This window comes from Podarcis tiliguerta (genome assembly GCF_965153285.1).
Source record: "Podarcis tiliguerta genome assembly, chromosome: 13".
Classification (NCBI taxonomy): domain Eukaryota; kingdom Metazoa; phylum Chordata; class Lepidosauria; order Squamata; family Lacertidae; genus Podarcis; species Podarcis tiliguerta.
The window spans coordinates 24,068,392-24,085,031 of NC_139546.1; the positions used below are offsets into that span (position 1 = coordinate 24,068,392).

At 45.5% G+C, this 16,640-nt stretch overlaps 1 protein-coding gene across 1 annotated transcript in view; it reads right to left on the bottom strand.

Annotated features, from left to right (window-relative positions):
* LOC310662020 (trafficking kinesin-binding protein 1-like) overlaps positions 1–16,640 on the bottom strand; it is a 39,817-nt gene that overhangs the window by 9,460 nt on the left and 13,717 nt on the right. Inside the window, exons 4-12 of the mRNA XM_083408823.1 lie at positions 16,220–16,320; positions 14,691–14,799; positions 14,192–14,270; positions 12,727–12,857; positions 11,531–11,605; positions 10,098–10,235; positions 9,161–9,231; positions 7,706–7,954; positions 1,025–1,323 (exon numbers count right to left, since the gene is read on the bottom strand). Of these exons, the coding sequence (XP_083264949.1) occupies positions 1,025–1,323; positions 7,706–7,954; positions 9,161–9,231; positions 10,098–10,235; positions 11,531–11,605; positions 12,727–12,857; positions 14,192–14,270; positions 14,691–14,799; positions 16,220–16,320 (1,252 nt within the window). The remainder of the gene's footprint in view (positions 1–1,024; positions 1,324–7,705; positions 7,955–9,160; positions 9,232–10,097; positions 10,236–11,530; positions 11,606–12,726; positions 12,858–14,191; positions 14,271–14,690; positions 14,800–16,219; positions 16,321–16,640) is intronic.

The window sequence follows — 16,640 nt, forward strand, 5'->3', positions numbered from 1 at the left end:
CGTTTACCTTCCCGACGGAGTGGTACCTATTTATCTACTTGCACTTTGACGTGCTTTCGAACTGCTAGGCTGGCAGAAGCAGGGACTGAGCAACGGGAGATCACCCCATCGCGGGGATTCAAACCATTGACCTTCTGATCGGCAAGTCCTAGGCTCTGTGATTTAACCCACAGCGCCACCTGCGTCCCTAACATAGAAACATAGACCTGACTGCCAGTTGTACTGACACTTTTGATGCTGAGGGTACAGATATTCCCCCAAGCCCCAATCCATCCCATTAAAACTGGAAATACTCTTGCACTGAGAAGCTGCATAAACGGGGATTTTCCTCAAGCAGATCCCAGAGCCATGGACAGGCACTACTTCCTTGCAACCCCAGTTTTCACTTTCCCTCTTTTCCAGGGCAAGGGATCATGTGGATCAGAGGCGCCACCTTATTAATATGATTGAGGGGGCTCATGTGCAACACTGTGCAACAGCATGACATCATGCACACAACACTGCACAATGTCACGAGGAGCCAGGAGGCCGAGCCAAACACCCCCTGAATATTGAGGGGCTCAGCCCGTTAAAAAAAATAATGGGGGGGGACTGCCTCAGCCCCTTGGCGCACCAGATGGGGATTCTTTAACTAGATTTCACTCCCTCCCACACATTTCCCATCATCCTTGACCACTGGTCCTGTTAGCTAGGGATGATGGGAGTTGTAGTCCAAAAACAGCTGGAGACCCAAGTTTGGCCACCACTGATTTAAGATGTTTCAGCTTATGTTGAAAACTGCTTAGAGATCTGTTTAAACCCTAAGTGGTATGTAAAGTGTATAAACAAATAAATGAATACTGTCAAATGACTTTTTAAAAACAATCACATGCTTCCAGTCCCTATGCACTTGCAAGCTAATTCAACAGATGGACGCATAGGAATAAATTCAGCAAAATATAGCCCAAAGTGTGCCCACGGATCACCCACTCCCTCCAAGGGAGCATCCCTGCCCCCCAGTTCTTGACTGCCGTCTCCCACTGACCTTCCAGAGGCTTGATGATTTGAAGCTTATCGGGGAAACAAGAGAAGGAGCCCAGAGAGAACCCAGAACCGCCAGAGCTGCCCGAATAGTTGGTGCCGGTGGACGTGATGCTTTCGTTGGGCGTGAGGAACCCGCTGGAGTCCTCGGCGTCCCTCGCCAGCCGCCTCAGCTTGCTTTCCCTCTCCATCTCGAAGAACGAGCGCTCGGTGCTGTGGCTCTCCTGGCGGGCCGACAAACACCGGACGGCAGCTTCCAAGTCGTGCCGGCCGGGCGTGCCCGGTGTGCCAGCCTCGCGCCGCCTAAATGAAACCAAAGAACAGGCGGTGGAATTAGCCATGCTGATCACCGCTGCCACCAAGGCCTGTGGCATTGTACAGGAGACAGGCCTCCGCCCCGAGGGAACGGCCATCTGAAAATAGGTTGTGGCAAGGTGCCTATACCGTGTCTCGGCAGGACTCACCGCGCTTCGTCCGGCCCTTCATTTTTTTTATAATATTTTTTATTGCGTTTCTTTCCAAATTTTGTACATTGCAAACAACATACCTACAAATTTACAAGAAACCATTTTTTTTTTTTTTTTTTTAATATAACAAAACAATATAAATCAAAACAAAAAAGAGTCCTAACTTGGACTTCCCCACCCCTTCCGGTTCTGCATTCTTTGTATTAACAATGTCAGCAATTTGTTACCTTATGTCATACCTTATTGTAACTTTCACATGTTATGTATCCAAATTCAATATATTATGTCACCATTTTTATACCTTTGAAAATAAACGTAACATGTTCAATTCATATTGTCTCCTTTTCTCTTTGCTCACTTAATTTACTGTTTACTTAATCATAGTTGCTAAAGCATATCCTTTCCAAATCATGCACAATCTTAAGATTCATACAGCTTATAATACTTTTGCAAATAATCTTTAAATTTTTTCCAGTCCACCTCAATTGTTTCTACATCCACATCTCGGATTCTGCCGGTCAATTCAGCTATCTCCATGTAATCCATCAACTGCGTCTGCCATTCCTCCAGCGTGGGTAGATCTTGTGTCTTCCAGTTCTTAGCGATGAGTATTCTTGCTGCTGTACTAGCATACATAAACAAAATTCTGTCCTTCTTTAACACTCTCTGGTCCACCATGCCCAACAGGAAGGCCTCAGGTTTCTTGGGAAAGGTATACCTAAATACCTTTTTCAACTCATTATAAATCATTTCCCAAAAGGCCTTAACCCTTGGGCAAGTCCACCAGAGGTGAAAGAAAGTCCCCTCTGCTTCTTTACACTTCCAACATTTATTGTCAGACAGGTGATGTATCTTAGCTAACTTGACTGGGGTCATGTACCACCGGTATATCATTTTCATAATGTTTTCCTTCAAGGCAGTACTTGCCGTGAATTTCATTCCGGTGTTCCATAACCTTTCCCAGTCTTCAAACATAATGTTGTGTCCAACATCCTGTGCCCATTTAATCATAGCAGATTTAACTATCTCATCCTGTGTATTCCACATAAGCAGCAAGTTATACATTCTAGATAACAGCTTTGTCTTTGGTTCTAACAATTCTGTCTCTAGTTTCGACTTTTCCACCTGGAATCCAACTTTTTTATCCATTTTGAAAACCTCTTGAATTTGAGCATAATGTAACCAATCTCGCACCTTGTTTTTTAATTTCTCCTGGCTCTGCAGCTTCCAATTGTCTCCAATTTTTTCAATTAGTTCCCAATATTTCGGCCAGTAGGCCTCCATATTGGGTCTTTTTCGGGCCTTGGCCTCCATTGGTGATAACCACCTCGGAGTTTTACTCTCTAGTAGGTCTTTATATTTCATCCAGACTGCAAAAATTGCTTTTCTGACAATGTGGCTTTTGAACAATTTATGTACTTTAACCTTGTCGTACCATAGGTATGCGTGCCAACCAAAAGCATTATCAAATCCTTCCAGATCTAGGACATCGGTGTTTTCCAACAAAAACCAATCTTTCAGCCAGCAGAAGGCTGCAGCCTCATAATACAACCTCAAGTCCGGCAGGGCAAACCCCCCTCTTTCTTTTGAATCTGTTAGTATTTTAAACTTTATTCGGGGCTTTTTGCCCTGCCAGATAAATCTAGATATGTCCTTCTGCCATTTTCCAAAACAGTCCACTCTGTCCACGATCTGCAAGGTTTGAAACAAAAATAACATTTTCGGCAACACATTCATTTTTATAGCTGCGATTCTTCCCAACAAGGAAAGTTTCAATCTTGACCAAATTTCTAAATCCCTTTTAACTTCCAACCAACATTTCTCATAATTGTCCTTAAATAAATTCAAATTTTTGGAGGACAAATAGATCCCTAGGTATTTCACTTTTTTTACCACATTCAATTCTGTTTCTCTCTGAAACCCCTCTGTTTCTGTAATTGTCAAATTCTTGGTCAACACCTTAGTTTTTTGTTTATTTAACTTAAATCCCGCCACCCGACCAAATTCAGATATAAGTTCAAGAACTCTTTTTGTACTGGGTTCTGGCTCCTGCAATGTCAAAACTAGGTCATCTGCAAATGCTTTCAGTTTATATTGTTTCACTCCGACCTCTATCCCTTGTACCAACCGGTCCTCTCTGATCATGTTCAATAGCACCTCCAGGACTGAAATAAATAACAGAGGGGATAGGGGGCACCCTTGTCGTGTCCCTTTCTCGATTCTAAATTCCTCCGTCACCACATTGTTCACTATTAATTTAGCCTTTTGTTCTGAATAGATTGCTTGTAATCCATTCTCAATCCCCCGTCCCACTCCCATCCCTTCCAAGTTCTTCTTCATAAACATCCAAGATATGTTGTCAAATGCTTTCTCCGCATCAATAAAGATTAACACCGCCCTTGTGTTCCTATTAGTCTGCAAAAGTTCCAAAATGTCAATGATGTTTCTGGTATTTTCATATAAGTGTCTACCAGGGAGAAAGCCTGCTTGGTCCTTATGAATTACTTCATTTAATACTTTTTTAAGTCTACTTGCCAAAATGTCTGCAAATATTTTGTAATCCACATTTAGGAGTGAGATGGGACGGTAGTTCTTGAGCTGAGTCTTTTCAGATTCTGACTTGGGTATCAATGTGATGAAGGCTTCTTTCCACGTTTCTGGTGCCCTCTTCCCCTCCATGATCTGATTGCATACCTCCAACAAGGGTTGTATCAAATAGTCCTTCAAAGTCTTGTAATATTTGGAGGTAAGCCCATCCGGGCCTGGAGATTTGCCTAGTTGCATATTCTGAATGGCACCTTCAATTTCCTGTGGAGTTATTGTAGAGTTCAAGATTAATTTTTTATCTTGAGTTATCTTTGATAATCCATTTGTCTTTAAAAATTGATCTATCTCTGATTCTTTCTGAGGCCCCTGTGCATACAGTTCTTTAAAATATCTGTGGAAGCACTTCCTGATTTCTTCTGGTTTCTGAATCATCCTTCCTTCAATCTCTAGATTTGTAACCGTGTTTAACTTTTGTCTTTTTTTCAGCTGCCATGCTAGCAGCTTTCCACATTTATTCGCTGATTCAAAGGATCTTTGCTTCATCTGTTTTATTTTCCATTCAATCTCCTGATTAATCAATTTTGAATATTCTGCTTGATGGAATTTAATTTCTCTCAGCACCTCCTTTGACTTTGGTTTAGTTCTCAATTTTTTCTCTCCTTGGTGTATTTTCTCCAATATTTTATCTTTCTTTCCATTCCAGAATTTTTTCTTGATTGTATTCTGCTGTATCAGAAACCCTCTCATAACGGCTTTGCTTGCATCCCAGATCGTTCTTTTTTCTACTGTAGTATTCAAATTTATCTCAAAGTAGTCCTTTAGTGTTTTTTGGGCCTTTTTCACAATCTCTTGATCTCTTAATAATGTGTCATTCATTCTCCATCTGAAGGAACCGGATTGAGTTAGTCTAAATTCTATTTTCAAGGCGTTGTGGTCGGAGCATGTTTTTGGGCAGATTTCCACCTTTTTAGTCTTTGGTGCCAGCCCCCTGGAGGTCCAAATTTGGTCGATCCTTGACCAGGACAGATGGGCCTCAGAGAAGAAAGTTCCTTCTTTACCTAGGGGGTTCTTTGTCCTCCATATGTCAATCAAATCCAGATTGTCAGTCAGTTCAAAAAAAGTTTTAGGCAGTCTGCCATCTGATGTTAAATTCTGATTATAAGACTTATCCATGTGTGTAGACACCACTCCATTCATGTCTCCCATCAATATGATGTTAGCATAATCCAGATAGTCCAGCAGCGTCTCATGCAGCTTCTTGAAAAATTCTGATTTCCCGTCGTTTGGAGCATAAATTCCTAATATCAATATTCTTTCTCCTTGAGCTTGAATTTCAATTGCCAAAATTCTACCTTGTTCATCCTTGAATAAAAATTTAGGTGTCAGGCTCTCTTTAGCATAAATCACCACTCCTCTCTTCTTTACTTTGTCCGACGATATAAATTCTTGGCCTAATCTTTTATTAACTAAAACCTTTCTATGGAGCCTGGTCACATGAGTTTCTTGTAGGCAAATAATGTCCAATTGTTCTTTCTTCAATATGTGAAATAACCTCCTTCTTTTCTCCGGGGAATTTCCGCCATTAATATTCCAACTAAGTAGCCGCAGAGACATCCTGAACTATTCTGTCACACCTAGAGCGGTGTGTCTTCTTTCTCCTCTGGTTCCGAAGGTACAGACGTTGGTCCACCTGGGTTGGGTAAAGGCCGATTAGCTGCTGCTTGTTTTTGGAGATCTTCTCCGTGGTCGTGCAGGAACTTTTGCAGGTCCTCTGGTGATCTTATTTTAGCCTTCTTCTGTTTGTAAGTAAATGATAGTCCTTGTGGGAACTCCCACCTGTAAGGAATTATGTTAAGTCTCAACAATTTAGCCAATTCTGAATAGGTGGCTCTCAAATCCAATAACTGTTTGGGAATGTCTCGGTAAATTTCCACCCTTTTCTCTTGTATCACAATTGAGTTTTTAAAGTGTAGGCCTAGTATTTTGTCTCTCTCTTCCCTTGATCTCAAAGCTATTAAGCAGTCTCTGGATCTATCTTTTCTTACCAATCTTCCCAACCGAAAAGCCGATACAATTTTAAAGTCACTTTCTTCTTTTAGATCCCAGAACTTTGTAAACTCTGTTGTCAAGAGTCCAATCAAATCTTCTTGCTCAATTTCTGGGACTGCCCTCAGCCTGAGGTTAGTCTCCCGATTTTTCAATTCCACCAATGAGAGATAGGTTTGTTGGTCACCTATCTGTTTGTGTAGAGGTTTGACTTCCGCTTTAACTTCCTCAACCTCTTTTTTAGCCGATATTGCAATTTGAGCGGCTTCCCCTGCCAGTTTACGATTCTCTTCTGATGCTCCTTGCAATTTTTCAATTGCTAGGTTATGTAGGGAAACTTGCTCTGTCAACTTCTGGATTGAGGATGTTGATTGATCAATTTTTATTGATTGATTATCAATTTTTTGATTTATCACTGCCAATTGTTCCAGAACTTGTTTCAGTACACCCTCAGCTCCTCCTGTTGCCATATCTCCCTCCTCTGATTTTTCAGGCTTTTCGGTTTCTACTTTTTGTGTCGCAAGCACAGCTGGAACTGATAATCTGCGTCCCTGAGTTAAAGTTGTTTGGACAAGCTGTGCCTGCTTTTTTGCTTTCTCTTTCTCCTTAGCTTCTTTAGCTTTGGCTGCTCTTGTCTTTCCTGCGCCACTCATCAGTCAATGTTCAAGGTCAAATGTTATAATCCCATGGGAAAGACAAGCTCAAATTTAAAAACAGTCCATTGAGAGAGGATAAACAGAAAACTTTTCCCTGGCCTCTATATTGCCAATATCCTCTAGGGGGAGTGCCACCAAAATTTTAGTGAGAAGAAGGTAACTTTCCGCCATTTAAAGTCCCTTTGTTCCAACTTTGAAAGCACCTTTAAAGGCGAATTAGTTCCAGCGCACTAAGAAAAGAGTCCTGCAGAGCACTTTTAAACATGTAACAAAGTTCCAGCAAGGTGCCTGCAAATGTATCCACTTCAGCTAAATAAGCTCAAAATTACACTTTCCAGTTACAAAAGTATCTGGAGGTTTGCAACAGTTCCGCAGTTTATACAACTTTGCCCGGCCACCCGGGAATATGGAGTTAGAGTCTTCCCTTGCCCCTTGGGGGACCACTTCAGGTCCAATTTATGCTGTATTTATTCTTAAAAGGAAAGTTTCCAATGTGCACGAAAGTCCCAATTTAAAGCTTGAAAGCTTCTCTACTCACAGCGCTTTCCGCTCTTTAGATCATCTGCTTTGATCTTGCAAGCAGTGCCGGAAGACGGACTTCCTCTTTCTCGTCTCCCGTTTTCAGCCAAATTTTCCGAATTAATTTGTAGGATCTTAGGTCCTTACTCACGGGTTTGATGTTTCAGCCCGATGTTTCTTGGAAGAAGGATCAGCGCTCATCCGTGACAGCCGCGCGGCTTCGCCTCCGCAGAAAGAGCGATGAACCCACAGCACCGCTCCCCCTCCTTCACTCCGGAGCCCCTTACGGGGTTCCTTTCGTGATTTCGGGGTCGCTCCAGGTGCCCGCCGGGTCCCACGGCCACGGACTCACTCTGCCCGTGGTTTCTCTTGATGGGTTGTCGCTGCGCCGTCGCGAGCAACCCTTTTCTGCGGTGCCCCTCTTCAGAACTCGAAGAGGTCCGCCATCACGGTTTCGCGCCGCCCCCGGAAGTCCCTTCGTCCGGCCCTTCAGAAGCATGGCCGTCCTGCCCCTCCAGGCCTCCGGCAATGGGGCTGTCTGAACCGTAGAAGCTGGTGCGCGGGGTGCTCAGGCGGCTGCAGCCCAGCGAGGAAAATTTGGGAGAGTACACAGGGAGGCTCAGGGGAGACTCTGCCCGCGACCTGGCTTTCGCCACCTGGTTCACAGCCTTCACCGTCTCAAAGACCCGACGGACACCCCTGAGATCAACACACAAGGCAGAGACGGGGTCAGTAGTGGGAAACAAAGGGAGGTCATGGCAGGACAGGACTCTGGTAATATGGCGCCCTCAGCAAGGACAAAATTAGCATGCCCCCCCCTCCCATATTTCTTAATTTGTCATAGTAATTCCTTTTGGTCCAGTTGCTTTTTTAAATGGATCTTCTTATGGTCTTAATATAGGGCAGGATTTCCCATTGGACTACAACTCCCATCATCCCTGACCACTGGTCCTGCTAGCTAGGGATGATGGGAGTTGTAGTCCAAAAGCAGCTGGAGACCCAAGCTTGGTAAATCCTGATGTTGTTGTTATTTTGTGCCCCCTCAGCTCAGCGCCCTGTGCGGGGGAACCATCTGCAGCACCCTAAATTTTGCACTGGTTCCTCCTCCTCTGGTCCCTGAGAGTGACCTTTTCTAACCCTAGCTCTGCCCCCAACCCAAGTTTTTAAACCAGGGATGGGGAAACCTGCTGCTGTCCCCGGCCTCCATCATTCCTGGCCACTGGTCCTGCTGACGGGGGCTGATGGGAAATGGAGTCCAAGGACAGCTGGAGAGCTGCACAGGTTCTCCCTGCCATCATTCCGTATTTTTTATTAAATTTTCTGTTTTACAATTTAAAGTACTCATTTTTACATCCTTAAAATATCAATGACTTCCCTTCTTCTCTTTCCATGGTTCGTTTTACATATCATAAATGCCTGCGTATTTTACAGAAACTATACCATTCAGCATTCCATTCTTGCATCCATCATAACTTACTTACACTGTTGAATTCATTATCTTAACGCTGCTAACGTTTTCAGGTGTACATAATTTTCCCCCATATATTCAATCAACGTTTTCCAATCTTCTCTAACCGTATGCTCTTCTTGTTCTCTTATTCTATATGTTAAGTCTGCAAGCTGCACATATTCCGTCAGCTTAAGTTGCCATTCTTCTTTAGTTGGGACCTCGCTCGTTTTCTAATTTTTGGGCTAACAAAACACGGGCCGCTCACCCTGCCATCATTCTGAATTTCACCTGCTGATTCAAAGGTTCCTCCTTCTCCCCCCATTTGGCCTCAGAGGTTGTGCTGCATTCACGACGCCATCCTCTGAGAGCTTCTTGCTCTCGCCACTCATTTTTATGGGTCTATCTTACTCACACACATACACACACACCAGGTATCTTGTGCCCTTCCCACTTACTTGCACTCTGAGGAACCAGAGCTGTCCACGCTCTTTCTCATTGTGCCCTTGATCTCTGCAGCCAGGGAATCCTGCAATTGAAAAAGTCACAGTGGGCAGGTGGTCTTTCACTAGTAAAAGATGTCCAGGGAATTCCCATAATCATTTTCTTTTTCTTCTATTCCACCTGTGCTTCCCCAGGAGGTAGGAACAGAGAGCAGGGCAGACTGGGCTGGCTAAAACCCTCACCTATAACCGTGGGGGGGGGGGCTTCTGTGCCTGTGTTCAAACCAGACAGGAATGTCAGACTGGGGAATGAGGAAGTGAGGAAAACACGCTGGAGCTGCTTAGTGGTCGGACTGTGCATGCTCAGAGGCACTGTTAGCATGGTTCATGGAACAGAACCCATTGAGGAAAAACCAAATCCCCATAATTCAGTCCTGACTCATGAAATCCCGAGGCGGGCAATTAAAATGTTAAAAGTTAAATAAACCTTGTGGCGGGAGGAGTGTTAAGATATATAGAAGTGTGCATATGGTTGATTTGAATATGTTATTATTGAATATTATTGAATATGCATATTATTGAATATGTATACCCAATGTGTCAGCCGCCTGGGGGGTTTCACTGTTTGTGTTTTGGTGGTTGGTAAAAAATAAAGTATTTTTTTAAAAATGAAATCCCGAGGCATGCCCTTCTTTATTCCACTTTCCCCTCCTCCCTCGCTGAGGACTAGGAGCTTGAAATGCACCTGTTGGAATGTGACGGAAGCAACCTGGCTGCTCTTCCCAATAAGGAGACATGCTCTTCGTCTCCTCCTAAAATAACCATCTTCTGCCATCCCCACTGCTCTGCCTCCTATCAAAAGCACTTTCTTTTACAAACCAATTCTGTTTCCCCAATATCTCCTCCTTTACGCGGGACCCAGCCCCCCCACCCCAAGATGCGCTGTACTTACCAGGGGCAAAAAAGTAGGGGAGCTGTGACGGTGGATGGTGCTGTTGGGGAGGCTGCGGTTCCGGAGGTTTTTCATCTCCTCCTGGGCTTCGTGCAACATTGCCCCACACTCCACGTATTTCTCCTGCAGGTCTCGGAGCTGAAGGTGAAAGAAGAGAGGCATCCCATCTTAATCAGGCCAAGCCACAATGAGAGGAGAAACTAGGGGCTCCCCATGCAGCTTGTTTTACTCTAGAATTGATTTGCAGTGCATAACTCTGCTACAACTCTGGCCCAGTATACCTGAAGGAGCGTCACCACCCCCATCATTCAACCTGGACACTGAGGTCCAGCGCTGAGGGCCTTCTGGTGGTTCCCTCACTGCGAGAAGCAAGGCTACAGGGAACCAGGCAGATGGCTTTCTCGGTAGTGGCGCCCTTTGATGTACCTTTGGGGACTACAGTCATACCGGCTTCAGGTTGCATGTTTTCAGGTTGTGCACTGCGCCAAACTGGAAGTACCGGAAGGGGTTACTTCCAGGCTCAGCACTCGCGCATGCACAGAAGTGCCGAATCGCGACCTGCGCATGTGCAGACGTGGCACTGCGGGTTGCGAACGTGCATCCCAAATGGATCACGTTTGCAACCCGAGCGTCCACTGTATTAATTTGCTGATGAAGATTTATCATTGAAACAGTTCGTTATCCTGGAAGAACTGTACTGTCTGCTGCTGTGCTCTGAGCACCCTATTGTGACGTTTGGAGCACCCACCATCTCACGTCTGTAGGATATTGACTGTGGGAAAGGCGTTCTGCCTCCGTTTCAGTGATCTTTGACAGTGACTTAACCATCCTACCATTCCTGTTCACGGAACATTTATTTGATTGCTGTTAGTTTGTGACTCCAGGCACATATTATATGTCTTCTGTTTATGAATATTGAAACAGCATAGCATTATAAAAATATTGCCAGTACAGTGGTGCCTCGCAAGACGAAAAGAATCCGTTCTGCGAGTCTCTTCGTCTAGCGGTTTTTTCGTCTTGCGAAGCAACCCTATTAGCGGATTAGCGCTATTAGCGGTTTATTAGCGGCTATTAAAGGCTTAAGGGATTAGCGGATTAGCTGCTAAAAGGCTATTAGCAGTTTAGTGCCTTAGAAAAAGGGGGTGGGGAGTGAAAAAAAATCGCAAGAATCGCAAGACATTTTCGTCTTGCGAAGCAAGCCCATAGAGAAATTCGTCCTGCGAAGCGCATTGAAAAACGGAAAACACTTTCGTCTAGCGGGTTTTCCGTCTTGCGGGGCATTCGTCTTGCGGGGCACCACTGTATATTATTAGCTGACGTGTTGCTTGTTGTTGTTGTTCAGATTCCTCTCTGTACTGGACAGATGCAACCGGCCATCACCCACGAACACCCCCCCTGCCACCCCGCCCCACCCCGTCTCCAAAGATACAAACCTCTGTTCGTAGCTGCTGCTGAACCTCCTTGGCAGCAGCAAGATGCTGCTGCAGCTCCTCCACTTCTGAACCATACTGGAGGAAGAAAGATAAGAGTTATTGCCACCAGGAACATCCACAGTGCCCTTGGGGTTTTGTTTTTTAAAAAAATGATTTTGCAATTATAAGAATATGGCAATACAATCATACACATTCATATTTAAAGATCCCTCCGAATCTCTGGACTTCCCACCTTCCCCTCCATGGGTCCTATTGTCAACCCTTTCAACTGCATATTATTCAGCAGTTCATATTTTGTAACACTCCATTGTCTCCATAGTACAGTCGTACCTCGGTAGTCTGACGGAATCCATTCCGGATGTCCGTTCGACTTCCAAAATGTTCGGAAACCAAGACACGGCTTCCGATCGGCTGCAGGAAGCTCATGCAGCCAATCAGAAGCCGCGTCGGACGTTCGGCTTCCAAAAAAATGTTCAAAAACCGGAACACTCACTTCAGGTTTTTGATCGTTCAGGAGCAGGAACATTTGACACCCAATCGAGCTGAGGCACCCTCCCCACACCCTCCCATAATTCCACCCTCCCCACACACTCTTTGTTACAAGTTTTAGTATTCTTGCACTCTTTATAAAGACTTGAGGAATGAGATCAACCCTCTTTTATTGTCCATTCTGGGTCGCCCAGCCACTGCCACAGTGTCCTTTCTCTTGGCAGGTCAAGATGAGCAGGTGACAGCAAAGGCTGCAAGGTTTTTAGCTGGGGCAATCCGAATAAGATCCACTATTTGACTATTGATTCAAAACGCTAAAATGTATTTTATATAATTGACTTTTCATTTCTATTCTTTGTCTGTTGTATTGTTGTTTTATTGCCATCGCCGATGGCTGGCGCAAATAAAGATTCATTCATTCATTTGGTCTTCTTGGTTCCTGAGCTTCCCGGTCACTTTTGCCATTTCGGCATAATCCAAGAGTTTCATTGGTTGTTTTTTTTTAATTAAAAGGAGTGCTGAACACATTGACACATCCACCTCAACACAGGGCTGCTCATCTTGACTTCCTAGATATGCTAGGAATGTTCCCTTGTATCACACCCACCTCCCTGAGGCACCCTTGACTTCACAAAGGAGCAGCCTTGTTTCTGGGTGCACTCTGGGTGCCCATTCTGGTCCCAACCGGCCCTTTGCTTTATGCTTACCGCGCGGCACTTCTGCTGCAGCTCCACAATCTGTGCCAGCAGCTGGCTGATCTCCTCCTGCTGCCGTGCCGTGTCCTCCGTCTTGCGGGCCAGCTCCTCGGAAAGCAGGACCACTTCTCGACTAGCATCCGCTGTAGTAGGACACAGGATCATTACAACTCAAGAGACACCAGTAGCATGCAACGCACCAGGACGCAGCTTCCAATATGCCCACAGCAGGATCCAGCAGACCAGAAAGTGGGGCAAAGCTTTCTGTCACCCCAGCCCACTCCACTCATCCTCTGCTATCCCCGTACATGTTTTCTGTCCCACAGAGGTCCAGCTCCGAGGTCCTTCTGGCGGTTCCCTCACTGCGAGAAGTGAGGTTACACGGAACCAGGCAGAGGGCCTTCTCGGTAGTTGTGCCCTCCCTGTGGAACACCCTCCCATCAGATGTCAAGGAGATAAACAACGATCTGACTATTAGAAGACATCTGAAGGCAGCCCTGTTTAGGGAAGTTTTTAATGTTTGATGTTTTATTGTGTTTTTAATATTCTGTTAGGAGCTGCCCAGAGTGGCTAGGAAAACCCAGTCAGTTGGGCAAGGTATTAATTATTATGCTCCACCTTCCTTAAGCATCCCTGAAAGTCAGGGACGTCTGTAATCAGAGGTCATTTTAAGCCGCCCTTTCCCATGTCAAAAGCCACCTTCTTTCATATATGCCCCACACCTCAAGTATTTTTTAGTTATGATGGTACTAGAGGCGGAACATGTATGAATCGTCTCCTTCCACAGAAGGTGGTTGGGATCAGAACCTCACTTTTGGAGACATGCTTTGTGGTGTAGCAGTTAAGACTAGGACCAGGGAGACCAGAGTTCAAATCCCCACTCAGCCATGAATAAAAGCTTGCAGGATGTGACCCTGAGACAGTCCCTGCCTGTCAGCCTAACCTACCTCACAGGGTTGTCGTGGGGATTCAGTGAAGAGGGGGAGAGTCGTGTGTGTCACCTTGTGCTCCTTTGAGAAACGGTGGGACATAAATGCATGAATGTGTTTTAATGGAAACTCTTGCTGTGTGCTCCTATGAAGCAGGACCACTGAGCTCAAGGGGACTTACTCCCAGGTAAGTGTGTATAGCAGGGATGGGGAACCTTTTTTTGTTTGTTTACACCAAGAGCCATGCTCCCTCTTTGCCAACCCTCCGAGGGCAGGGCAACACGCATGTGTAAATATGTGCCCCCCCCCTCCTTTCTCTCACACACAGACAAATAATAGAGGACTGTTTCAAAACTTAATTCCAGAGCAGAGGCAGGTCAGAGCAGATACAGAGGACTGGGTTATTCTTTGCCTCCCCACCCCACCAGAACCCCCCCCCCCCAAAAAAATATCATCCCTCCAGTCCTGGAATTATGCCTGAAAGCAGCCTTCTATTGGTATTAATAGGGCTTTAATTTCAAGCTCCCTGCCCAAAACTAAGAACCTACAAAATTGCTCCACGCAGTCGATCATCAGCTTCTGCTCCTGTTCCTCATATTCAGAGGTTTCCGTGGCAATGCTTGTGACCTGGGTTCAAAGAGACAGACATATGTAACATTAAGGGGTTATCTTTATGTTACACCAAGACATTGTGAAAACGTAGCAGCGCTCTGGGAGATAATGCACCTAAAACCTTCTAAGACAGTGGTTCCAGAGCTTTTTTTATGCCTCCCATCGACCACTTCAAAATGGCCGGCGGTCTTCGCAGACCACTTAATGATTTTCCTGCCTGTTGTAGCAATCGCAATACACCCTGTGCTAGACGCTGCATGATTCTTGCGTTCCAATTTGGATTCTAGGATTTCAGCTCGGTAATACAACTGGGCGAAAGCATCTGAGCATGTGCCGAGTGTCTTTCCTTGATCACCGGACAATGAGATAGAGAAGACAAATCACATACACATCACATACACCTGCAGCCCAGCCCAGCCCAGCTCAGAATCTCACCTCTGTCCGCAGTTTCTGGTTCTCCTCCTCAAGCCCTTTGAGCTTCTGCTGTAGGGTGTCATACTGAAAACACTGCTGCAAAGAAAGGGCGGATTCATTCCTCCGCAACCTGGGGGGGGGGGGGGGAGAGAGATGTAGTCATGAGACGAGCAGAGGGGAGGGGAGACAGCAGTGGCCTGAGACGGCTCCTGGAATTAATGTTTCATTTCTAGAAGTACTGCAGGGCTCAATCTCGCCCAGGAGCCAGGCCTTCTGACCTGGAGAGTCTTCCGTGGGCCTACTCCTAGCTTGGATCTGGCCTGGATACAATCACAGAGTGGTGAAAGAGGGGTTTTGCAGATGGTTGGAGTACCTGGAGCCATCTTTACATGTCTTTAGGTACCAGGCAAAAACATTCCTCTTTACCCAGGCCTTTAGCCATTAAATAATCTATGGCCTGTTAAAGCTTGGGGGAGTATGTGGCTGTTGTTGTTGTTATTGTTATTATTATGCTGTCTCTTATTGTGCTTTATATTATTGGTGCTTTGTAATGTGATTCTATTGTTGGACACTGCCCTGGGATCTTTTGATAAAGGGCAGTATAATAAATAAATTATTAATAATCATAATAATAATAATAGCAACAACACAGGAGTTGAGGTGAGTGGCAATGTAGCTAGAAAAGATATTATTGGGCGAGGAACACCCAAGTTCAAGTTCAGCCATGAGAACTGTAGTACTGTATTTACTTGAGTCTAACATGCTCCTGCCAACCTAGCAGTTCAAAAGCACATCAAAGTGCAAGTAGATAAATAGGTACCGCTCCGGCGGGAAGGTAAACAGCATTTCCATGCGCTGCTCTGGTTTGCCAGAAGCGGCTTAGTCATGCTGGCCACATGACCTGGAAGATGAACGCCGGCTCCCTCGGCCAATGAAGCGAGATGAGCGCCGCAACCCCAGAGTCGGTCATGACTGGACCTAATGGTCAGGGGTCCCTTTACCTTTACCTAATGTGCCATCGAATCTCATGCGCACCTCCATTTTCAGAACCTTGAATCCAAAGAAAGTATTTGCTGGTGAATGTAAATGTGCCATCAGATCTAAAGCGCACCTTAGTTTTCGCAAAGTAATTTGGCCCAAAAAGGTGAGCCTTAGATTCCAGTAAATACGGTATTTCTTCCTGTCTCCCCCCTCGCCCGCAAGGCCATTGCATCTCTCACACCACCTGGTGGTTAAACGAAGAACAACAGCTCTGTGTTACAAACAGATGGCTCTTCCTGTTTTAATTTTGCATTTAATGCAATTAGAGAACAGCACAGGGGAGATGCTAGCCATTTTTTGGATCTGCTGGCATGAACAGAGTACACTGCAGAATTTCTGAAGACTTTAGGTGGGGTTTCTTTCTCCTCGTCCCACATTGGATTCGTCTCACTACATGGGGAGTATGGGCTGCGACCGCCGGAGGGCCTCGCCAGGAGGACGGCAGCAGAAATTAAACGGTTTGACTTGTGCAGAAGGTCTCCCCTTCCACCCCAGCTTGAGATACTCACGGAGTGGAGGTGGCAGAGGTCGGCTCACTCTCCTCTGTGCTGTTGGTGTACAGGTGCAGAAGGTCGTCCCGCATTGATATCTCATGGCGAAGCTGAGCTATCTTGAAGTGGGGAGGGGGAGAGAGAAGAGGCACAATGGGTCCCATGAAAGAAAAAAGTAGAAGTTAAACCTTCTAATCTGAAAGCCCTGCTACCCCTTAACTTCAGATCTTATGGTCGCTTAGAGGTGGGGGACATTTTGAGGCCCAAAAGGTTGCATTTCCTTGTGGACAACTTTCCAGGGACCGCACACCAGTGGTGTCAGAGGCAAAATTGAGCACAGCAAAGAATCAGAGGGAACTAAAAGGATCATCTGTTCAAACCCTGTTTGATGCAGGAATATTCTGCCCAGCTTGGGACTTGAACCCACGACCTTGAGATT